The sequence below is a fragment of the Scyliorhinus torazame genome, chromosome 7 (assembly GCF_047496885.1).
Source record: "Scyliorhinus torazame isolate Kashiwa2021f chromosome 7, sScyTor2.1, whole genome shotgun sequence".
In the NCBI taxonomy this organism is placed as follows: Eukaryota; Metazoa; Chordata; class Chondrichthyes; order Carcharhiniformes; family Scyliorhinidae; genus Scyliorhinus; species Scyliorhinus torazame.
Genome location: NC_092713.1, coordinates 137528728 through 137554095, shown reverse-complemented (window position 1 = coordinate 137554095; position 25368 = coordinate 137528728). Strand labels below are relative to the sequence as shown.

The 25368-nt window shown below is 46.6% G+C and overlaps 1 protein-coding gene across 5 annotated transcripts in view; it reads right to left on the bottom strand.

Annotated features, from left to right (window-relative positions):
- The window catches only part of suco (SUN domain containing ossification factor), a 129891-nt gene that overhangs the window by 23584 nt on the left and 80939 nt on the right, over positions 1 to 25368 (bottom strand). For all 5 annotated transcript variants that reach the window (XM_072511566.1, XM_072511567.1, XM_072511563.1 and 2 more), the window contains 3 exons: positions 10621 to 10701; positions 5736 to 5826; positions 1780 to 3051 (listed from right to left, as the gene is read on the bottom strand). In XM_072511566.1, coding sequence (XP_072367667.1) covers positions 1780 to 3051; positions 5736 to 5826; positions 10621 to 10701 — 1444 coding nt within the window. The remainder of the gene's footprint in view (positions 1 to 1779; positions 3052 to 5735; positions 5827 to 10620; positions 10702 to 25368) is intronic.

Below are 25368 nucleotides of genomic sequence, written 5' to 3'. Positions count from 1 at the left end.
TCCAGCTGAAAGACTAGTCACAAAAGTGAGTTTCCTCCGGGTGCTCTGGTTTCCTCCCACAAGTCCCCAAAGACATGCTTGTTAGGTGAATTGGACATTCCGAATTCTCCCTCTGTATAACCGAACAGGCGCCGGAGTATGGCAACTAGGGGCTTTTCACAGTAACTTATTGCAGTGTTAATGTAAGCCTACTGTGCCACTAATAAATATTATAGATTATTATTATAATTATTATTACTGGTTCACAAAGTGCATTCCCATCAAGTGGCCAGACTCCTTTCTTGAGATGTCTGTGGCCTGATTTTTCAGTCATTACACAAAACAATTTGAAAACAATGGCAAAATTTGGGGAAGGTAAAAACTCTGCAAAGTATCTAACCCATGTACTGCGCACAAATCAAGCACCACTCATTAAAAAAAAGCAGACCTTTAGATGAGGCACAATACTGCTCTAGCCCAATTATGCATTTCTTGGGAAATCGGGCAATACCAAAAACGTAAATATGATGCAAATAATGGATCAGCCCCACCAACTGACTAGTGGAGGCTGATTACTACTAACTACCACCCATTCAGAGCAGATGTTAGTAAAATATTCCTTCTTTCCCACCCAGGGCAGAAATTAAGTTCTGTTTACCGTAACGACATTGGACATATTTAAACAATCTCACCCCCCAACAGAGCAGAAGTTTGACTCTCGCTTCCTGGTCTGAGTGGAAACGTCCACTGGAAAGAAATCAGGCAATAATTCCTCCTTTGTCACCAAGCTAACATGACCAGAGAAGTCAACCATCATTCTACACGCATTCCCCACCTGCACAAGCGAGTGGAAAATCTGATCCACTCTCTCCCACCTCACCAGAGAAGCAGCAGCATTGCATGCCTGAAAGGCAATGAAATATCAGAGTCCCCACCACCATGAAGCAGACATGTTTCATCTCAACAGAGTTGAGCCAAAAGGACAACCATCTCTGGACAGAGTGACCAAACCCCACTGAACGAATATCAAGGACATCTACAGAACATATATTACTATAGACACCTTCTTTTCTTCCAGTATGCAGTAACCTCTCCATTTCCCTTTGAACGTCCCCAAGTCACCCCAAAACAGGTATGGCTTAAACCCCGCCCTCGGAAAGATTTCATGGCCACAACTTCCCCCACTGCAACGATAAGAGGGAGACATGAAAACCGTGCCAGCTAAATGGACACTAAAGTTGTGACTTACCAAAAACAAAGAGCGGAAACAGATACAAATCAAGACATAGGAAATCAAACAAGTTTGTTTTGCTGCACCCACCACCACACTCTTCCTGCCCTGTCCTCCTTCTTCATCTGTTGCCCTACTAATCTTCGCTTTATCATCTCCCCCAACCCCCTCCCAAGTTGTTGTCCTACCCCTTTTTCAATTGCTTGTCCCAAATATTGGATCTCATCTAGATATTGTTGCAAAGACATATGAAATGGATCCTATTATGATCTTCATAGTAACACCTGTAAGGGCATATTTTGAGGTTGGCAGAACCCAACCACTTCATCACATTGCTAAGTATATGGAGAATTGCACTTGACGAAAGTCTTTTAAAAGCTCGTGATGCACTTTGCTGACTGACCAGCACTATTACAAAGTACAGATTTCACGGTTAAGTAATTTAGATTTTTCTCCACAAAACAATAAAATATGCACAGATTAATGGTTAAAACAAATTGGGCGACTCATCATTTCACAAGCAAAAAGAAAAGATGTTTAAAAGGTGCACTCCAGGTTATTGTACACACCGTTGACTTAGTTCTTCTAGATACCGGCTGCTCAGGGACATGTTCATTTCTAATGCCTTGATACGGTTGTTGAGCCGCATAAATACAGATTCCTTTTGGTTGGATCCATGCACTTGATTCCCATTAGTATATCCCAGGTCAGTAACATTGTGCAATTCTGCATAGAAATCAGTAACTGTTCTATTTAGCCCATTTGAGGATGGAACAGACAGGAGGATATCTTCTGCAGTTTGATCTTCATCTTTTGTCTCTACTGCTGATGAGACAGACATATCTGAACCAGAGGGCAGTAAAGCTACTTCCGTTTCTACCACGGTCCTTTTCCCACCAGTAGTTTCATTGTGAATCTCAGTTGCTGGTTGCTCATCTATACTATCAGCTGTCTGAATGGGCACTGTTGGTGTTATTGGTATTTGAGCAATTTCTTGGTTTTCATTCACAGACCCATTTAGTAAAACATCCAAGCTCGTCTCATTAGCGGATTCAGTTTCTAATATAAGCAAAGTTTCCTCTGGAACTTCAGTTGTTTCCTTTTGTGTGGTCTCCAGTTTAGTTTCAGTACCTTGTTCCAGAATGGGCCCAGTAAGCTCTGGATGAAGATGGACCTGGTCAGCTAACGTGTCAGTGACAACATCATCAGAACTTTGAAGAATGGCAGTACATTTCACGTCATATTTTATATCAGATGTACTGACTTCGGGAGAATGAGAAGCAGGTGGAGGATGGCTGGGTTCCAACTCGATAGAGTCTGTCTGATTAGTTAAATTCTCAGATAACTCAGTACTGGACTGGTTTTCACTGCTAACTTTAGACACCTTTTCAGCTGACAGGCTGTTGAATTCATCCTTGATCACTTCTTTAGTTTCATTGACCAAAACAGTTTCCTCCTGCCCACTTAGAAGCTGGTGGATGTCAGGAACTAGTTGAACTTTTTCATTAACTAGGAGTGTCAGGCTGCGCTGCCGTAGGAGGGCCACAATAAGGAAGCAGCGTTTATAAATATACTCTGGGAAATTAGAAATACAAGAAATAGCGGGCAGCTCACTGCAGTACATCTGTGTTTCAGTTTCAAACCAACTGCCTCTATTATAATCTTCGTCATCATCTCCAGGTTTTAGAAGAGTGACAGTGGACTGCCGATTCACTAATTCCTCATCTTCATCTTGTACCAGCTGCACAATTAAGTTCTCTTTGTGAGTGCTTGAATCAGAAGGCTCTTGCTCCAGTTCACCACCTTCCCCAGTTACGGAACGATCAACAACCAAGTCTGGCCTAAAGATGAAGACAGAGTATCAATTAAATTTCACAATTCATTAATTGTTACAGCAAACAATTTTAACAATCAAGGACCTTCAGGTATTGTGTGGTCCATGTGCAAAATAAAAACTCCACATTGTATGAACAAAATGGCTTCAACCCCAACCTCCATATGATGCCCCACTCTGTAGTGCAACATTTACATGTCAGGCTGTCCATCACTTCAGGATAATCAACCTATGCAGTCCTCGCAAGGGCTGGTTTAGCACAGTGGGCTAAACAGCTGGCTTGTAATGCAGAACAAGACCAGCAGCACGGGTTCAATTCCCATACCGGCCTCCCCGAACAAGCGCCGGAATGCGGCGACTAGGGCTTTTCACAATAACTTCATTGAAGCCTACTTGCGACAATAAGCAATTTTTATTATTATTATTGTGGTCAGTAGGGCTGTAACGTTTGTCTCACCAGTCTAAGATGAAAGAACAATTCACTAACCCACCGTGCTATCCACTCTTCTAATAATGCCTACTGCTTAGAGCTCTACTTACCCATACAAGGCACAAGTCAAGGGTGTGATGGAATACTCTCCACTTGCCTGGATGAGTGCAGCTCCAACAACACTGAAGAAGCTCAACACCATCCAGGACAAAACAGTCCACTTGAGAGCACCGTTTCCACACAAACATTCAGACAGTGGTAGCAGTGTATACATCTACAAGATGGGCTGCAGGAACTCACCAAGGCTCCTTAGGCAGCTACCTTCCAAATCCACAACTACTCACATCTAGAAGGATAAGGGCAGCAGACACATGGGAACATGACCACCAGAAGTTTCCCACCAAGCCACTCACCATCCGGACTTCAAATGAGATTACTGTTCCTTTACTATCGCTGGGTCAAAATCCTGGAACTCTCTCTCCCTAACAGCACTGTGGTGTATCTGCACCTCAGACGGCAGCAGTTCAGAAAGGCAGCTCACCACCAGCTTCTCAAGAGCAATTAGGGATCGGCAATAAATGCTGGTCTAACCCGAGAAGCCTGCATCCCATAAATGAATTTAAAAAAAGAAAGATTTACGTTTCACTTCACTTGCGTCATCCTCAGCAATAGCTTTAAAGTGCGTTCTGCACATTCGCAGGGGAGTAATTAAGGAGAAACTGTTTGCAGTGGAAGGGTCAGTAGTCAAAGAACATAGATTTAAGTTAAATAGCAAAAGAACCAGCGTCAACATGAGAAATAAAAAGAAGCAGATTACATTGATGTGGAATGCACAGCCTGAAAGGGCGGTGGAAGCTGAAAGGGTTAATAAATCAAATCATACAAGTTTCTGCACAAAACCTTTACAGGTTTAAAATAAAAGCTAAGCATTCACATGGGCTGCTGCTGGTCATAATTGGAGATTGAATTCCCAGAGACAGGACAAGCAAGCATCAGAAGGCTGTTGCCACAACAGATAAATCATAAGGACCTTTTAAAATTGCGGCAAAGATTATAGTCTCACAGCTTGCACACAACATTCAATTGATCATACAGCTGTGCACCGTACAATCACAGGACAATAGGATGGGAATAAGGGACACCACAGATAATTAATACTTGTAATCTTATGCATGTCTAGTGTTGAATAGATAAGTACAGACATCTACGTGCTTGGCGATATTATATTATGTACATGCCTTGGTTATGATTGGTGATTATACTCCTATCTAATGCATTACGTAATTCTAATGCATTACGTAATTCTAATGTATTCTTTTGATTAGTCCAATTTAATTACTGACGATAAAAGAGACAAGTATAAGTGACCTGTATTTTCTGTGCTCGGGGAGCTAGCCAGCCACCTATCGATAGCTTAGTGTCCCTGCTACAGCTTGAATAAACAGGTTCATGAGCTGAAACTCTCCAAGTGCCGTCCAGTCAGTTGTGGAATGAAGAACTCTGTAGTTGAATAACTACCGGTGAAGCTCCCGCAACAGAAGCAGATTCACTAACTTCTAGAAGGAGTGGAGAAACAAAACGGAACAAAAATATGCAGGGATATAGGGAAGGAGAGTGGGATTAATTGACTAGTAAGAGCCAGTGTAGACACAATGGCCGAATGGTCTCCTACTATGCTGGATCATACTATTCTAATCAGGTTATTTGACCTAATCCATACAAGGTTGCACTGCTCTTGCCAATTTGATGTAGGTAAATTCAAAATATTTATACAGTACACATGAACATTCAATCTTCCTTCAAGCAATCTTGGTTTTATTTATTTCTTATTTACAACCACCACCCTGTCATTGGAATTTGTGCCACAGGTAAAATTTTCCAAAATTACTCTTTTCATATGCTCTCAAAATCCCATTTTCACTGTTACTAGGTGTTTGATACGCTGTGCAAATTAAACTTTTATTAGAAAAAGTAGCTACTAACTTCCCTTATGATTAATGAGCATGGAGGTTTGGATGGTTTGATACCCTTCATGTTGTCAAACCCAGTATTATTATTGCTATAATTTAAACTGGTATTTAATTTACACCCATTCCAGACCTTAAAAACTATTTGTTCAAAGTCTGTGGCCAGTTACCGGATCACATAGCAGTGTTAACTAAATGCTTGAGGCAATAAAGAACTACCTCCATGAGAATTAAATTTCACCACATTTTAATTTGGAGCAACTTTTAAGTGTTAAAATGCTCATAACTACTCACTCTGTCAGTGAAGAGGGAGGACTAGGACCCAGCACAGGAGCAGGAATGTCCAATTTTGCAGTTTCATTCTCAGGTCTCTCACTTCCATTGACTGAAAAATATAAGCATTCCAACTTTTTATTTTAATGCAGAGAATTATTTAGCAGTGTTATAACTTAGGCAATGCATTCAACCTTCAAAGTTTGGTGTAAGGGCAGATTCAGACAAGAAAAATCAGTTTGGTTCAATAGCAGAGATTGCAATTCAAAGCCCACTTCAGAACTGGAACATGTAATCCAGGCTGAAGGTTCAATGCAGTATGGCGGGAAAGTTACAGTATACAATGTGCTGTATTTTAGATGAGCGATTAAACTGTGGCCGTGTCTGCCCATTCAGCTGATTTTTTAAATTTTTATTAAGTGAAGTCACAATTTGTAGAGGAAACAAAGTGTCTGAGCTAAGATTATTCTTTCCGGCAACACTACAACAGCTTAGTGATTTACCTCCTTTATTGGTTATAGGACTTGGGTGAGCACTCATTGCTGTATTTCAAAAGTAATTCACTGAATATAAATCAAGCTAACACACAAAAGACTTCATAAATGCAAGCTGGCGGGACCTCAGGTGGCGACATGTAGGAGGTCGCACGCAAGGTCATTCCTACTAGAGTGCTTGGCTTTTGGTTCTTTTCACCTGGTTCCTGGGGTAATTGGTGGACAAATTCATCCCACTTGAAAACCTTGTGTGAAGATGTCAAAAGGGATAAAACGGCGTGAGCAGTTGCCCTTCTGAGGAACCGAGCAAGGTGCGGCAGCATTCTGCTGGATTGAAGATGGTGAAGGCAAGCTCGTTGGGTGGGGCCACACCTATTGTAGTGGACACGCTGACAGAGATACCAGCTGCCGAATTTGAAAGACAATTCGGCAAGCATGGAGAGGCAAGGAAGAAAAATGATGGAGACACTCAAAAAAACGTTGGTGGATGATGCATTTGATAAAGGAGGCTTGGGGGAAGACTTCGGGAGAGAGTGCGGGAGCATGGCAAGGTGGAAAAGGGGTGGAGGAGACACTGTCGCAATGTAGCGATCAGCTGGCCTCACTGGATGCAAAGCTGCAGTGGGTGGAGTACAGGAACAAGGGACTGAGAGCGACAGTTGAGGACCCGGAGAACAGGGAGAGGCGGCAGAACCTCAAAATTGTGGGGTTACTTGAGAGGGTGGAGGCCCAGAGGCAGAGTGATTTCGAGGTTTATGAAGTTGATTTTTGGGGGGAGGGGGGGGGGGGGGGGGGAAAGAGAGGAGAGGGATCAGGTCTCCGGACAACGAGCTTGGTCAGGCTCACCGGTCACTGTGCGAAAGAGCCACAACGAGTAGCGATAGCATGTTTTCACTGATATCAGATGAAGGAGAGGGTTCTGAATAAGGCCAAGGAGAATCGGGAGGTTCGGTGGGGAGGCAGCAGTATTCGAACATACCAAGATGTCGTGGCAAAATTGCCAAGGAGGCAGGCGGCCTTTAATAAGGCAAAGTCAGCGTTCTTTAAAGAGTGGTGTGGTGTACCCAACAAGGCTGAGGGTTACGCACAATGCCAAGGACCATTTCTTTGAGACAGCAGAGGATTACATTAAGGCACAAGTGCTTGGACTGAACTGAGTGGGTTAGGAAAAGACTTCGCTGGTGGTTGGGACAGGTTTGTATGGGGACGTCTGTTGTAAAGGTGTGTGATTTGTCTCCCCTCCCAGTCTCCCGTCTCCCTTCCCCGTTTCTCTTTTTCTTATGTACAGATTTGTTGTTAATTGAAATTCATGTGGTTTGTATGGGGCTTTTTCTTTTGATTGTGTGTTTTCTCGGTTTGGTGGGCATGTGTGATTTAGAGGGACTATGTGGTTGGAGGGAGGGGGAGCTATTGGGTGCAGTGGTATGAATTTTTAGTTTCTTTCTTTTTTTGGATTATTTGTGTGTGTGACGTGGGGCCTGGGGGGGGGGCTACTTCGCTAGCAGGCTGAGGTTGGCTAGCGATTGGAAACATGGGGTTGTAGCTTGCTGGACCTGTTTAGACAGGTTTTGAAAGGGGGCGGGGGGAATGGGAGAGAGGTGTTGGGTTGAGGGGAAGTAGGTGGAGGGTTTCTGGGACGGGGGTGTAGAGTGCTTACAGTGACTGGGGGTTGTTCTTTGTCCCATCAGGAGGGTGGGGCTGACTGCCATCTTGGCTGGGCTCTGGTTTTAGGGTTGTGGCAGATGGAGAGGAAATTCACTCATGGTAGAAATAGCTGGCTTGGTTTTGGAGCTGGAGATCCCCGGTTTGATTGGTTACATGGAATGTGCGGGGGTTGGGAGGCCGAGTGAAGCGAGCGAGTGTTCTCTAATTTGAAGAGTTTGAGGGCCAATTTGGTGCTTTTGCAGGAGATCCACCTGTGGGTGAAGGATCAGGTTAAGCTCCATAAGGTGGAAAAAGTGTGGAGGAGACACTGTCGCGATGTAGCGATCAGCTGGCCTCACTGGCCAGGGTTGGGTGAGTTGGGGGTGGGGGGGGGGGGGGGGGTGGAGAGAGAAATGTGGCAATGCTAATGAAAAAAAAAAAAGAGTTTGGTTCCAGATGGGGACGGTGGTAGAGGACCAGAGTGGCAGCTATGCCATAGTTACAGGGACGAAGAAAGGCAAGTTGGTCGTTTTGGCGAGCGCATACGCTCCAAACTGGGGCAATGTAGAGTTTATGAGGAGGATGCTGGCAGCCATACCAGACATGGACACACACACCAGCTGATTCTTTTTTGGGGGGGACGATTTGAATTGTGTTCTGAACCTCAATTTGGATTGGTCCAAGCTGAAAGGTTTCGGGGTAGCAAAGGTACTGGCAGCGATCAAAGGAGATGGGTGGAGTAGACCAGTGACAGTTTTTGAACCCTTGGGGGCAGGGAATTCTCTTTTTAACTCTCCGGTACTCACGCATCAACTTTTTTGTGATGGGGACGTCTCTGCTGCCGAGGAAAGCGGAATATTCGCAATAGTGATTTGGAGATTTGGATGATATCTGGTTGATATGGTCTTGTGGTGGGGCCGGCCCAACGGCCGGCGTGGAGCTGTTAGCAGACTTAGAATTTTGCATGAAGATAGCCAGAGTGATGAGTATGTGGAGTTCAACAAGAAAGGGGAGGCACTCAGTGCTGTGGGAGGCCCTGAAGGCAGTAGTGAGAGGGGAGATAATCTTGCACAAGGCGCAGGTAGAAAGGAGGCACGGGAAGAGTGGCAACGGTTAGTGGAAGAGATGTTGGAAGTGAACGGAAAGTACTAAGCTTTTGGCTAGTAGAAAGAAGTTGCAGAAGCAATTTGATCTATTATCTACTGATAAGAGTTGCAGCGTTCAAGGAGGGTAAAATACAAATATGGGGAGAAGGCCAGCTGCCTCCTGGCCAGTCAGATGAGGCAGCAGGCAGATAGTCCAGATTCAGACTTCAGGTAGGGGACTTCTTTCGGCGTCGGATAAATGTCAATGGGGTTTTTGAGGTGTTTTACAAGAACCTCTAAAAGGTCAATGCCGCGGGGAACGAGTTGAATATGCAGGAATTTCTGGAGTGTCCCAAGGTAGAGGAAGGGTACTGCGAAGGGTTGGAGGAACCAATGGGGGCGGAGGAGGTCTGGACAGCGATTGGGCACATGCAGGTGGGCAAGGCGCAGGGGCCGAATGGGCTCACTTGCTGATCAACTGGTGCCGTTACTGGTGGAAATGTTTGAGGAATCACTAGCGTGGGGGTCTCTTCCAGAGATAACGTTGCATGCGTTCATTACGCTTCTGTTAAAGAAGGATAAGGACCTGGTGAAGTGTGTGGCATACCACATGTGGCATACTTCAAACTCTTGCTATAAAATACATTCATAGCAAAATGAGGGAAGCATTCAATTCCAAATGCCTGGAGAAGGGAGAAAATTTGCAAGTGCCACAGCTTTAACAAAGGCTGGAGGAGTGTCTCCCTCGGATTTTTAGGGAAGATCAGATGGGGTTTGTGAAGGGCCGGTGGTTGTCATCGAATGTGAGGCGGCTTTTAGACCTAGTTTTGTTTCCAGCAGAGGGCAGAGAGCGTGACGTTATTGTTGCATTGGATGCTGAGAAGGTGGGGTCATTTGTTTTTGGTGTTGGAATGGTATGATAGAGCCCAAATTGGCAGCTGCCATACAAGGCAGCTACGGCCAGTGTCAGTGCAAATAATGATAGTTCGGGATATTTTCAGTTACACAGGGGTTTGTTAATTATTTTATTGTTTATGTATAAAACTTGAAAAATGTAAATAAAAACACTTGTTAAAAAAATGCAAGTTGCTAATTTCTTTAAACCCCTTCGATACCTGATAAGGTATTTCACATCAGGATTGAAATCTAGCAATTGCCAATTAAATTATTTTGAATCTAAAATTTTAGAGGAACAGTTAGCATGCAGATAGAAGAAATAAAATCCTGTTGGTCTCGGGATTTTCCATCTGTCATGATTAGCTAGAAAAGGAAGTGAAAAGGGGCATGGATTGTAATGTTTTTTGTGTGTCAGATTTATGTTCGAGTTGGCACTAGAAGAGAGTGAAGGGACAACTACAACTTAACACCGGTCCAATTTTACTCCATAAAAGATAAGTATCCAAGCAAACTATCCTTCAATAGATTACCTTAAAAACACCAAGCGATTGTCCCAAAAGGTATTCTTTTCACCTCCACCATTGTATTTTCTGAATTTCCAATTTTAAAAAATCTTGGGAAAATAAATGCCTCTAATATGGGCTAATATGAAGTTCGAAGTAAAGTATGAAGTGCTGACATTTAATTTGTTGCAGTGCACAAAACACACCAGGATTTTACATTTAGCAACCACAATTAAAACAAAATTCTCTTGAAAATGTATGTGAGATTGAAAAGCCAGGTTACCTTCTGCTTGAGACATTTCCTCAGCTTCGTTCTTGGCCCCAAGTATATTGGCAGCGATGTTCACCATATTCAGAATAGCATCTGTAAAGGAAAAGTTATATTGAAAGGAGGCCTGTTTGAGAAAGGTTCACTCAGAGGTTTGCTAACGTTTCAGTCTTTAGGATTAGATTTCATATATAGTAGAATGGGGAAAGAAATGTTTATATGGAATGTACAACCGGATGACCAGAGGGCATTGAAAGAATGGATCTTTTACAACATTTGTAACTTGAAAGCGTATATATATCTTTGTTATGTGTTTCTGATTAATAAAACATATCGGGGGTGCACAATTAAAGATTTTAGTTGGATTTTCTAAGCAAAATGAACTGGAAATGAAACGTCCAAAAAAGCCATTATGTTTAGATTTAATCTTGAAATTAGTTGTAAGTAGTAGTATTTCACGACTCCCTTTAAAGCAAAGACAATTTAAATGAACCACAAAGAAGTTTTTAATTATTTTAGAGTACCCCAAAGATAGTATCAAACACACCAAATACATCAAGAGATAATGATTACAATCAATATCATAAAACAAAGCTAAAGTGAATGAAGGCCATTAATTCCTGGTATAAACTCACCATCAGGTCTGTCTTCTCCAAAAGCAACTGTTAATACATACACACTTATGTTTACAACAAGTGCACTCATTGCCAATAGTGCATCTAACATCAGTGACTTAACAACATCATTGAGAAATTACTTAAAAACAAAAGTAGCCCATTAACAAAATTAAACTGAGTTGTTCCAAAGCCCCCAGTTAAACAACTTGTGGCATGCAATCTATCAGCTTTAAATGAGAAACAATGCTATTTTATCCATATATCCATTTCTGCACAAGGTCTTGCCCCAAAATACATTCATAGCAAAATGAGGGAAGCATTCAAATCCAAATGCCTGGAGCAGGGAGAAAATTTGCAAGTGCCACAGCTTTAACAGATGCAATTGTAAGTGTAACTTCTGTGCAAATACAAGCATGCTTGAATATAATTCTTCTCTCAGACTATGTTTTTCTCCCCACATGTAATGAAGGCATTTTTGACGTTGGTTTTCAGCAAAATATTTTAAAAGGTCAAATTTGCAATTACATGCAGGATCTGAAAATAGACAGCCATCTTTAGAAATAAATTTGATGGACTTCCGGGTGCGGCGATGACCAGCTGAGTCGCACGTTTCGGCAGCTCCCTGTGAAACGGACTTTTGGGCTCTTGATAGGAGCCCCAACGGCAATTTTAACGGCTGAAAACACCGTGCGGTAAACCAGAAGGGTGTTCCCCCTGGACACGGATGGAAAAAGGAGAGGAAAGTGGCCGGATTGCAGCGGATCCTTTGGAACAACGGCAAGGAAGGCAAGCAGAAACCAAGATGGCGTCGGAAGGTGGCAGTTTCATATGGGGCCCTGAACAACAAGAGTTTTTGAAACGCTGCGTGGAGGAGATAAAAAAGGAAATGAAGAAAGAGTTGTTGGCCCCGATATTACAGGCGATTGAAGGGCTGAAAGAGGAACAAAAGACCCAGGAGCAGGAGCTTCGGGTCATGAAGGCGAAAGCAGCAGAGAATGAAAACGACATACAGGGCCTGGTGGTGAAGTCGGAGATACAGGAGGCACACCAGAAACGATCTGTGGAGAGGTTGGAGGCAGTGGAAAATAACGCAAGGAGGAACAACTTGAGGATTCTTGGCCTTCCTGAAGGTGTGGAGGGGGCGGACGTCGGGGCATATGTGAGCACGATGCTGCACTCGTTAATGGGAGTGGAGGCCCCGACGGGTCCGTTGGAGGTGGAGGGAGCATACCGAGTTATGGTGCGAGGATCGAGAACAGGAGAAGCTCCCAGAGCCATAGTGGTGAGATTTCTCCGTTTTAAGGATAGAGAAATGGTCCTTAGATGGGCGAAGAAAACTCGGTGTAGTAAATGGGAGAACGCGGTGATCCGCGTCTATCAAGATTGGAGTGCGGAGGTGGCGAGAAGGAGGGCGAGCTTTAATCGGGCCAAAGCGGTACTTCACAAAAAAAAGATAAAGTTTGGAATGCTGCAACCGGCAAGACTGTGGGTCACATATCAAGGGAGGCACCACTACTTTGAGACGGCGGATGAAGCGTGGACTTTTATTGTAGAAGAAAAATTGGAATGATTGGACTACGAAAATGAACGTTTGGACAAAGTGGTGGGACGAGTGGGGGGGGGGGGGGGGGGGGGGGGGGCGAAGAGGGATTGTCTGATTAATCCTGCGGTATGGTAACTTTTCTTTCTCCCACAGGTGGTGATGGGGGGAGGTGGGGAGGGAGAGGAGATAGGGCGTTGGCCATGGGAGGCGGGGCCGAGGGAGAGGCGCGGGCTTGGTTCCCGCGCTATGATAATTATGGCGGGAATAGAGAAGCAGGAAGGAGGGGGCGCCGCACGGGGCGAGCCGTGATCACGGGGGGAAGCCGAGGTCAGCCAGAGTTTGCTGACTTCTGGGAGCAACATGGGGGGAGTAATTACGCTAGCGGGGGGTCTAGCGGGGGGGGGGGGGGGGGGGGAAGGGGGGAATTACTGGGTTGCTGCTTCTGGGGAAAGGGGGGAGTGGGTACGGGAAAGGATGGGCGGGGGGGCACCGTCTGGGAGAAATACAGCCGCGTGGGAACTGGGCGAGAAGCTGGAAAAAGATGATGGCTAACCGGCAAGGGGGGGGGGGGGGGGGGGGGGTGGGAAGCCCCCCAACTCGGCTGATCACGTGGAACGTGAGGGGGCTTAACGGGCCGATAAAGAGGGCACGAGTACTCGCACACCTTAAGAAACTTAAAGCAGATGTGGTCATGTTACAGGAAACGCACCTGAAACTGATAGATCAGGTTAGGTTGCGCAAAGGATGGGTAGGGCAGGTGTTCCATTCGGGGCTGGATGCGAAAAACAGGGGGGTGGCTATATTAGTGGGGAAGCGGGTAATGTTCGAGGCAAAGACTATAGTGGCGGATAACGGGGGAAGATAAGTGATGGTGAGTGGCAAATTACAGGGAGAGATGGTGATGTTGGTAAACGTGTATGCCCCGAATTGGGACGATGCCAATTTTATGAGGCGAATGCTAGGACGCATCCCAGACCTAGAGACCGGAAAGCTGATAATGGGGGGAGACTTTAACACGGTGTTGGAACCAAGGCTGGATAGGTCGAAGTCCAGGACTGGTAGGAGGCCGGCAGCAGCCAAGGTGCTCAAGGATTTTATGGAGCAGATGGAAGGGGTGGACCCGTGGAGATTCAGTAGACCTAGGAGTAAGGAGTTCTCGTTTTTCTCCTATGTCCATAAAGTCTATTCACGCATAGACTTTTTTGTGTTGGGTAGGGCATTGATCCCGAGGGTGAGGGGAACGGAATATACGGCTATAGCCATTTCGGATCATGCCCCACACTGGGTAGACTTGGAGATAGGGGAGGAAACAAGAGGGCGTCCACCCTGGAGAATGGACATGGGACTAATGGCAGATGAGGGGGTGTGCTTAAGGGTGAGGGGATGCATTGAAAAGTACTTGGAACTCAATGACAATGGGGAGGTTCAGGTGGGAGTGGTCTGGGAGGCGTTGAAGGCGGTGGTTAGGGGGGAGCTGATATCAATAAGGACACATAAAGGGAAGCAGGAGAGTAAGGAACGGGAGCGGTTGTTGCAAGAACTTTTGAGGGTGGACAGACAGTATGCGGAAGCACCGGAGGAGGGACTGTATAGGGAAAGGCAAAGGCTGCATGTGGAATTTGACTTGCTGACCACAGGCACTGCAGAGGCACAATGGAGGAAGGCGCAGGGTGTACAGTATGAATATGGAGAGAAGGCGAGCAGATTGCTGGCACACCAATTGAGGAAAAGGGGAGCAGCGAGGGAAATAGGGGGGGTGAGAGACGAAGATGGAGAGACGGAGCGGGGATGAATGAAGTGTTTAAGACATTTTATAAAAAATTGTATGAAGCTCAACCCCCGGATGGGAGGGAGAGAATGATGGAGTTTTTGGATCGGCTGGAAATTCCCAAGGTGGAAGAGCAGGATAGGATGGGATTGGGAGCACAGATCACGGTAGAGGAAGTGGTGAAAGGAATTAGGAACATGCAGACGGGAAAGGCCCCGGGACCGGACGGATTCCCAGTTGAATTTTACAGAAAATATTTGGACTTGCTCGCCCCGCTACTGACGAGGACCTTCAACGAGGCAAAGGAAAGGGGACAACTGCCCCCGACTATGTCAGAAGCAACGATATCGCTTATTTTAAAGAAGGAAAAGGATCCGCTACAATGCGGGTCCTACAGACCAATCTCCCTCCTCAATGTAGATGCCAAGGTCTTGGCCAAGGTAATGGCAATGAGAATAGAGGAATGTGTCCCGGGGGTGGTTCATGAGGACCAAACTGGGTTTGTGAAGGGGAGACAGCTGAACACGAACATACGGAGGTTGTTAGGGGTAATGATGATGGCCCCACCAGAGGGTGAAACGGAGATAGTAGTGGCGATGGATGCCAAGAAAGCATTTGATAGAGTGGAGTGGGATTATCTGTGGGAGGTGTTGAGGAGATTTGGGTTCGGAGAGGGGTATGTTAGATGGGTGCAGCTGTTGTATAGGGCCCCAGTGGCGAGTGTGGTCACGAATGGACGGGGATCGGCATATTTTCGGCTCCATAGAGGGACAAGGCAGGGATGTCCTCTGTCCCCATTACTGTTTGCACTGGCAATTGAGCCCCTGGCGATAGCGCTGAGAGGTTCCAAGGGATGGAGGGGAATACTTAGGGGAGGAGAAGAACACCGGGTATCTTTATATGCGGATGATCTGCTACTATATGTGGCGGATCCAGCGGAGGGGATGCCAGAAATAATGCGGATACTTGGGGAGTTTTCAGGGTATAAATTGAACATGGGGAAGAGTGAGCTGTTTGTGGTGCATCCAGGGGAGCAGAGTAGAGAAATAGAAGACCTACCGTTGAGGAAGGTAACAAGAGACTTTCGTTACCTGGGGATCCAGATAGCTAAGAATTGGGGCACATTGCACAGGCTAAATTTGACGCGGTTGGTGGAACAGATGGAGGAAGATTTCAAGAGATGGGATATGGTAGCATTGTCAATGGCAGGGAGGGTGCAGGCGGTTAAGATGGTGGTCCTCCCGAGATTCCTTTTTGTGTTTCAGTGTCTCCCGGTGGTGATCACGAAGGCTTTTTTCAAAAGGATAGAAAAGAGTATCATGGGTTTTGTTTGGGCCGGGAAGACTCCGAGAGTGAGGAAGGGATTCTTACAGCGTAGTAGGGATAGGGGGGGGCTGGCACTACCGAGCCTAAGTGAGTATTATTAGGCCGCTAATATTTCAATGGTGAGTAAGTGGATGGGAGAGGAGGAAGGAGCGGCGTGGAAGAGATTAGAGAGGGCGTCCTGTAGGGGGACCAGCCTGCAGGCTATGGTGACAGCCCCATTGCCGTTCGCACCAAGGAACTATACCACGAGTCCGGTGGTGGTAGCTACACTGAAGATTTGGGGACAGTGGAGACGACATAGGGGAAAGACCGGAGCACTGGGGGGGTCCCCGATAAGAAACAACCATAGGTTTGCCCCGGGGGGAATGGATGGGGGATATGGAATGTGGCAAAGAGCAGGTATAACGCAATTGAAAGATCTATTTGTGGATGGGAAGTTTGCGAGTCTGGGAGCGCTGACCGAGAAATATGGGTTGCCCCAAGGGAATGCATTCAGGTACATGCAATTGAGGGCTTTTGCGAGGCAACAGGTGAGGGAATTCCCGCAGCTCCCGACACAAGAGGTGCAGGACAGAGTCATCTCAAAGAAATGGGTGGGGGACGGTAAGGTGTCGGATATATATAGGGAAATGAGAGACGAAGGGGAGACTATGATGGACGAACTAAAAGGGAAATGGGAAGAAGAGCTAGGGGAGGAGATTGAGGAGGGGATGTGGGCAGATGCCCTAAACAGGGTAAACTCATCGTCCTCGTGCGCCAGGCTAAGCCTGATTCAGTTTAAGGTATTACACAGGGCACATATGACTGGAACACGGCTCAGTAAATTTTTTGGGGTGGAGGATAGGTGTGCGAGGTGCTCGAGAAGCCCAGCGAATCATACCCATATGTTTTGGTCATGCCCGGCACTACAGGGGTTTTGGATGGGGGTGACAAAGGTGCTTTCGAAAGTAGTAGGAGTCCGGGTCGAACCAAGCTGGGGGTTGGCTGTATTTGGGGTTGCACAAGAGCCGGGGGTGCAGGAGGCGAAAGAGGCCGATGTTTTGGCCTTTGCGTCCCTAGTAGCCCGGCGCAGAATACTGCTAATGTGGAAAGACGCCAAGCCCCCGGGGGTGGAGACCTGGATAAATGATATGGCGGGGTTCATAGTTAGAGCGGATTAAGTTCGTCCTAAGGGGGTCGGCTCAAGGGTTTACTAGGCGGTGGCAACAGTCCGTCGAATATCTTGCGGAAAGATAGATGGGGGAGAACAAAGAAGGCAGCAGCAGCGGCCCAGGACTTGGGGGGGGGGGGGGGGGGGGGGGAAGAGAGGGGGGGGGGGGGGGGGGGGAGAGGGATGGGGGGGGGATGGGTGGCCTGAGACAAGGCAGTTGCCAATTAGGGCTAGTTTTTATTTTTTGTTATTTAATATTTATTTATTTGTTGTTGTTTTTGTTTAAATTTAAAAAGGTCATTATTATCTGTATTGTTACAATGTTGTGTAAAGGATGCACAATGTACTGTGTTGGTTGACCAAAAATTTTCAATAAAATATTATTTTAAAAAAAAAGAAAGAAATTTGATATCCAGAAGTAAAGCCAACTTACTCCGGTTTGGCTAAAGCTTGCGGGTGTTGATGCTATTGGAAGGTTCACCATTAAAAAACCCTAATTTCACAGAAAGTATGGAAATAGTTAAATGTGCACCAGTCTACTGAATGCACATGCTCAATACACAATAAAAGCCTTTATTTCTCTCCGGAATTTGTCACACAATGAGGATTTTCATATTTATAGTGTTGCATATGCCCTGACCACCATTCCACAGGGCAGTCCACATGGAGCAGGCACTTTGACTGATTAATTCGGTCAGGTCTCATCACTGTCACGTCAGTGCTATTGTCATTACTCATTATCTTTCGTGACTGCTCAAGCAAAATGATCTGTTTTAGCTGCGAACCATGCAACACAGCAAAAACCAAGAGATTTTCTTGACAGGAGAAAGCTAACCTACTGACTTCAAGGAAATGGAAGCAGAGACATTTGTACTTCACAATAGAATATCAAGTTGAACTGTGATGCCAGCAAGGCTGTTAAGCAGCAGATAACAAAGTAATAATACTGCAAACATTTTTTACCTGAGGGATGCCACTCCACCCCCTATTTTCTTACTAATTTGCTCCTCTGCTCTACCGCAGATGTTGAACGTTTGTTGGGATCCAGTTCCACAGGCATGGATCATGCTGCTACCTCGCCCAGGTTCAGAACCAAAAAGCAACAAATGTGCTGTGGTCACAGGGAGCATGAAAGGCAAGTCAGATACTACTTCGATCCACACTTGTGATAGTGGTAGTGATCAGCTGTCGGAACTATGGTTAATTTCCAATTCTAAATCAGGGTGTGTGTTAGATGTTTTAGTTTCTGTTTAATGAAGAGTCTAAAGTTCTTGCTCCTTTTCACCAAACACCATTTATTTCACTTCCACAGCCTCTGCACAAAACACACCACCTCCCAGAGGCCACCTCAAGCCCCTTTACATATCAGTGTCAATTAATGGATACTTAACATAAATGAGACAACTAATTGCAATGTCTCAACCCATTACTTAACAGTCTCCCCTTCCTTGGAGAAAAAATATTAGGTGAAAACAAAATTTCAAGAAACTCAAAAACACACATGTTCCCCCCCCCCCTTTTTTTGGTTTGGACGAGAAAGAAAAAAAAAGTCACAGAAACAAGCACCCTTCACTAACAATATCCAAAAGTTTCTGTGAACTCGCCCCTCTTTTCGTAAAACAGTCTGACAGTTGATAGCCCCTGTCGACCCATTTAATTTTTGTTATTTCCCCTCTGACCAACATCTGGTTCAAACTTGCGATGTCTATCCGTAACCTCTTTTCATTGACACTTTCTGTAGAGTGCACATTTTCCCACAGGGATTTATTGTCAATGTGACGAACAATAGGTATATTACCCAAACCCCCTAATCCCAAAATTTCTGTCAATATCATACTTCTATAAAAAGCCATATCCACCGCCTCTACAAGGCTTAACGTCTCAGCAGCCAAAGTGCTTTTTACCACTCTCCTTATTTTCTTTGTTTCCCACACAAGTGGGCAACATTTACCATTGTTCCCCAAAAGGAAAATTATAAAACCTCCTGCGCTTGAAACCCCATCACATGAATTTGCGTAGGACACATCACTATAAACTACGAGTTTCAAGTGCTTAAGGTCACCTAAAACCGTGAACTTCAAAACACACTCCTGCATTTTTAGTTTGGCCAACGCTTTATTTGCTCTTATTATGTCTTCCACTTTGGGATCATTCATTTTTATACTCAACTCTAAGACATCAAAACTCACGTCCGGTCTAGTCTGTCTACCTAACCAGTTCAGTTGCCCAATTAAACTTCGCAGTTGCTCTTTTTCTATCTTTGAAACCATTGCGTCTTTTTGTGAAACTCTGCCACGACTAATTGCTATTGGGCTGATGCTTTCCAAATAAGATTGCCGACGTAATCTTGCCCCTAACTTAGTCTGTCCAATTTCCAGTCCAATATATTTAAATGCACCGGAAGCCTGACTTCCAACCCGGAATTCTTTCCTCAAACCAGAGATTACAATAGCTTCAAAATCACTAGTCCCACCCCACAAAAATCATCGACATGCATCATAAAAATGCCAGAAAGATTTCCTTTATAGTGCCAGTAAAACATTACCGGATCTGCTTTCAACTGGCAACAGCCTAACTTTAACAAAACTGACCTTACCGAAAAATACCAGACTCTAGATGCATCATTTAATCCATATACACATTTGTTCAACTTCCAGAGTACCCCTTCTGTGTTAGCTGCTTCTTTAAGAGGACGGAGGAAAATGCCTCTCTGGAGCTGATTCCCCTGCAAAAAGGCAGCTTTTATATCTATAGATTTGCATTCCCATGCCTTTGTGGCTAATAGAGCCAAGACGATCTTTAAAATAACCTTTCCTGCTGTTGGTGAATCTACCCTTAAATCCTGATCTTCTAAGTTTTCTTCAAATCCCCTTGCCACGAGCCTAGCCTTTGCCTTATAAGTTCCATCCGGAAGAACCTTTTCCGTGCAAATCCATCTGTGGGATAGAGCTCTTGATCCCCTATCCGGTACTTCCGTGTATACCCCAAATTCACTCCAACTATGCAATTCTTGCTGCTTAGCATCTTTGATAACTTTTTCATCTAATTTATTTGAAGCCACCAAAATTTCACGTGCATGTGGGCTTCTACTCCTATTAGTATTCATAGTCTTACTCATGTTCCGAGATCTTGACAAACTACCTCCCCTCTCTCGCCTGGTATCTCGTTCTGTACTGCTACTGCTTGATCTTTCCCTTCTGCTGTGGGATGTCCTTTCAATAGTTCTCGACCTTGTCCTGCGGACCTGTTCACTATCCAATGTACTATCTGAACTGGCACTGCGTTTCTGTGCCCTCCATTTTGGAACTTCGTTTTCCCAATCCATTGTCTTGACTCCTTCCCCCGAATGCTGTACATTCAACCAATGTTTATACTTTCCAGTGGCCTTCCCTGCTCTACTAATAACAGTTGCATCCTTCCACGGACTACACCCTTCAGGCAAGTATGTCACTTTTGTACCAATTTTTGGCAGTTGCCCTTTCGGAAAAATGGCCTGTTTTAATTCACCAGAAGTGTTGTGTTCCTCCACAGAAACCCGGTCTATATCAGTTAATTGGTCCTCATAGTTCTGTAACACTTGCGTACCAGATGACTCTGGTTCCTAGTCATGTCTGTCTGCTCTGTCTAAATTTGAAAATTTGTAATCTGTACCCATTATCCTTGATGAATGTACCCTAACAGTTTGATTACCATGTTGCAAAATAATAGTTTTGCCATCCATGCCTATGATCTTCCCTGGGCCTTTCCATTCATTAGAATGGTCTCTCTTGTAGTATACCATGTCTCCTTGCTGAAAAACGGCATCGGATGGCCGTACGTTATGTCTTAAAGCTCTGCGAATTCTTTCAGAGACTTCTGCTTCCAAAAAAAGCTTTTCTACTGTTATGTAATGCATTTAAATGTTCAGCAAAACCAGAGCTAATTGTAGCCCCCTCCCAAGCTGGAGGCTGGTCATCCAAAATGGACGGAATTTTAGGATTTCTACCAAACATTAATTGATAAGGACTATAGCCCCCAACCATCTGCAATGAATTCTTTGCATGTACTGCCCATGCTAAAGCTGAATTTAGCCTGCAATTTGGTCGATCTGCCAAAATTTTCCGAAGCATGTCATCGATGACCGCATGATTTCTTTCACAGACACCATTACTAAATGGGCTTTCTGCAGCCGTATTCATAACTCTGATATTCATGTTTTCACACATATCCCTAAACTCATCATTAGCAAATTCTCCCCCATTGTCCGTAAGGAATTTTGCCGGTGGACCCATTCCTGTCCCCATCCACTTTTCCACGATTTGATCCAGAATTACTCTCTTCTCTTTACTTCATACAATTGTTGATTGACTAAATCTGGTTGCTAAATCTACAAAATGCAAAATAAATATATTATTTGCTTTATCCCAGATCTTAAGGTCCATGGCCACAATGTCGTTAAAATCCCTGGCCAAAGGTAGGGTTACTATCGGTCGTGCTGGTGTCCTTCTGTACTTCCTACAAACTTCACAGCGGTCAACATCCTGTTCGATCAGTTTAGTATAGTCATCATCCCTTACCCCTGCATCCTTTAATAAATTTTTCAGCCTCCGAGGAGACGGATGTGCAAATTGACTATGCAGTTTTAATACCACAAGCTTTTTATCAGCTAAAGTCCCATTTTAACTGCCATTAACACATCCTTAACCACTCGACTTGAAATATTATTCGTCAGTAATGGATTATAATCGGGTCCCAACTTTGTAAATTGTAAGTCCACCGTCTTTCCAAAAACTGTTGCCTTATCCTGTTCCATATCCAGTTTCTTTTTAAAAAAAATATATATTTATTAAAGTTTTTAAACAGTTTTTCTCCCTTACAAACAATAACACCCCCCTGTAACAACAAAAACAAGAAATCGCGCGGAGCAAGATATATACATGGCAAAATAGTATATTTATATAGCTTTGTACACTGGCTCTCTCCCGTACATGCCAGTTTCCCCGACTCTTCATGTTATCTCTTGCTCATCCACCCCCCCACCCCCACCCCCACCCCCCCCCCCCCCCCAAAGTTGCTGCTGACCGACCTTCCTCTAACGCTCCGCGAGATAGTCTAGGAACGGTTGCCACCGCCTGTAGAACCCCTGCGCAGACCCTCTCAAGGCGAACTTAATCCTCTCCAACTTTATGAACCCAGCCATATCGTTTATCCAGGCCTCCACGCTGGGGGGTTTCACCTCCTTCCACATTAGCAAGATCCTTCGCTGGGCTACTAGGGACGCAAAGGCCAGAATACCGGCCTCTTTCGCCTCCTGCACTCCCGGTTCGTCCACTACTCCGAATATTGCTAGCCCCCAGCTTGGCTTGACCCGGACTTTCACCACCTGAGATATTGCTCCCGCCACTCCTCTCCAGAACCCCTCCAGTGCCAGGCATGACCAAAACATATGGACATGGTTTGCCAGGCTCCCCGAGCACCTTCCACATCTGTCCTCTACCCCAAAGAACCTGCTCAACCTCGCCCCCGTCAAGTGAGCTCTGTGAACCACCTTAAATTGTATCAGGCTGAGCCTGGCACACGAGGAGGAGGAATTAACCCTACCCAGGGCATCAGCCCACAGGCCTTCCTCTATCTCCTCCCCCAGCTCCTCCTCCCATTTACCCTTCAACTCTTCTACCAGCGCTTCCCCCTCTTCTTTCAACTCCTGGTGTATTGCCGACACCTTGCCCTCCCCGACCCATGCACCCGAGATCACCCGGTCATGAATTTCTTGTGCCGGGAGCAACGGGAATTCCCTCACCTGTCTCCTCACAAAAGCCCTCACCTGCATATATCTAAAGGCATTTCCCAGGGGTAACTCTAACTTCTCCTCCAGTGCCCCTAAGCTCGCAAACGTCCCGTCAATGAACAGGTCCCCCATTCTTCTAATCCCCGCCCGATGCCAGCTCTGGAACCCCCCGTCCATCTTCCCCGGAACAAACCGGTGGTTACCTCTATTCGGGGACCATACCGATGCTCCCATTGCGCCCCGGTGCCGTGGCTCCCCTTCCATCCTTGACTCCCCCTATTTCCCTCGCTGCCATCCTCTTACGGAACTGGTAAGCCTTCCGACTAGCCTTTTCCCCATGCTCTTAGATCGCCCCCTGCGCTTTCCTCCACTGTGCCTCCCCTCCGCCTTCCGTGGTCAACAGGTCAAACTCCGTCTGGAGCAGTCGTCTTTCCAAGTAATCTTTCCTCCGGGGCCTCTGCGTATCTCCTGTCCACTCTCAAAACCTCCCCCACTAACCTCTCCCTTTCCATGCCCTCTGTCTTCTCCCTATGAGCCCTAATGGAGATTAGCTCTCCCCTGATCACCGCCTTCAACGCCTCCCATACCACCCCCACCCGCACCTCCCCGTTGTCATTGGCCTCCAAGTACCTTTCGATACACCCCCTCACCTTCCCACACACCACCTCGTCCGCCAGCAGTCCCACATCCAGCCGCCACAGCGGGCGTTGGTCCCTCTCCTCTCCCAGCGCCAGTTCCACCCAGTGCGGGTCATGGTCCGAAACGGCTATGGCCGAATACTCTGTCCCTCCACCATCGGGATGAGCGCCCTGCCCAGAACAAAAAAATCTATCCGGGAGCAGGCTTCGTGTACATGGGAGAAGAAAGAAAATTCCCTGGCCTGCGGCCTTGCAAGCCGCCATGGGTCCACTCCCCCCATCTGATCCATAAACCCCCCCGAGCACCTTGGCCGCCGCCGGCCTCTTTCCAGTCCTTGATTTGGAGCGGTCCAGTGCTGGATCCAACACTGTATTGAAGTCCCCTCCCATTATCAGGCCTCCTATCTCCAGGTCCGGAATGCGCCCCAACATGCGCTTCATGAATCCTGCATCATCCCAGTTCGGGGCGTATACGTTTACCAACACCACCCGTGTCCCTTGCAACCTACCACTCACCATTACACATCACCCTCCATTGTCCACTACAATAGTCTTGGCCTCAAATGACACCCGTTTTCCCACCAATATTGCCACCCCTCTATTCTTCGCGTCCAGTCCAGAGTGGAATATCTGTCCTACCCAACCCTTTCTTAACCTGACCTGGTCCGCCACCTTCAGGTGTGTCTCTTGGAGCATGACCACGTCTGCCTTCAGTCCCTTCAAGTGCGCGAACACTCGAGCCCTCTTCACCGGCCCATTCAGGCCCCTCACGTTCCACGTTATCAGCCGGATTGGAGGGGCTCTCACCACCCACCCCCCCCGCCCCCTGCCGACTAGCCATCTCCTTTTCTGGGCCAGTCCCGTGTCCATGCCTCCCTCATCCTCCAGTCTCCCAGACGGGGGACCCCCGTCCCGACCACCTCTTCTATGTCCCATTCCCTTTCGGCCAGTGCAGCAGCAACCCTTTTTCCCCCCCCCCCTTCCATCCTCCCCCCTCCCCGCTGGATCCCCCATCTAGCTTTTTTGCTCCCCCCATGTCACTCCCGTAAATCATCTGACACCTGCTGACCCCGGCTACCCCCACTATCCCAATGACCTCCCCGTGTGGGAGTTCCCCCTCCCACCTTTCTTCCCGCACGCGGGAAAAACAAGAAACCCCGCGCTTTCCAAAGTCCGCTCCGCCCCCTCTGGCGCAGCTCCGGTCTCTCTTCCCCAGCCCATGGAACATTTCCTGTGCGTGACTGTGATTGACCCCCTATATACAACAACCATCACACATCAAACATTCCCCCCACCCTCACAAACCCTCAGTTAGAGTCCAACTTTCCAGTTTGTATAAATGTCCACGCCTCTTCAGGCGTTTCAAAGTAGTAGTGTTGGCCCCTTGTATGTGACCCACAGTCGCGCTGGCTGCAGCATTCCGAATTTCACTTCTTTCCGGTGCAACACCGCTTTGGCCCGGTTGAAACCCGCTCTCCGCTTTGCAACCTCCGTGCTCCAGTCCGGGTCTCTTCGGATCTCTGCATTGTCCCACTTGCTGCTCCGCTCCTTCTTGGCCCATCTCAGGACCCACTCTCTGTCCGTGAACCGGTGGAACCTCACCACCATCGCCCTTGGCGGCTCATTTGCCCGGGGCCTGCTCGCCAGCACCTGGTGTGCCCCGTCCAACTCCAACAGCCTCTAAGGGGCCTCCTTGCCCATCATCACCCCGAGCATCGTGCTCACGTATGCCCCGGCATCGGCCCCCTCTGCTCCTTCAGGGAGACCCAGGATCCGCAGATTCTTTCTCCTCGAACTGTTCTCCAGGTCTTCAAGTCTGCCCGCCCACCTCCTGTGTAGCGCCTCGTTCTGCTCCACTCTCGCCACCAGGCCCGAGATCTCGTCCTCGTTCTGACCAACACTTTTTGTACCTCCTGGATCTGAACCTCGTGGGCCTTCTGGGTGATCCCTAGTC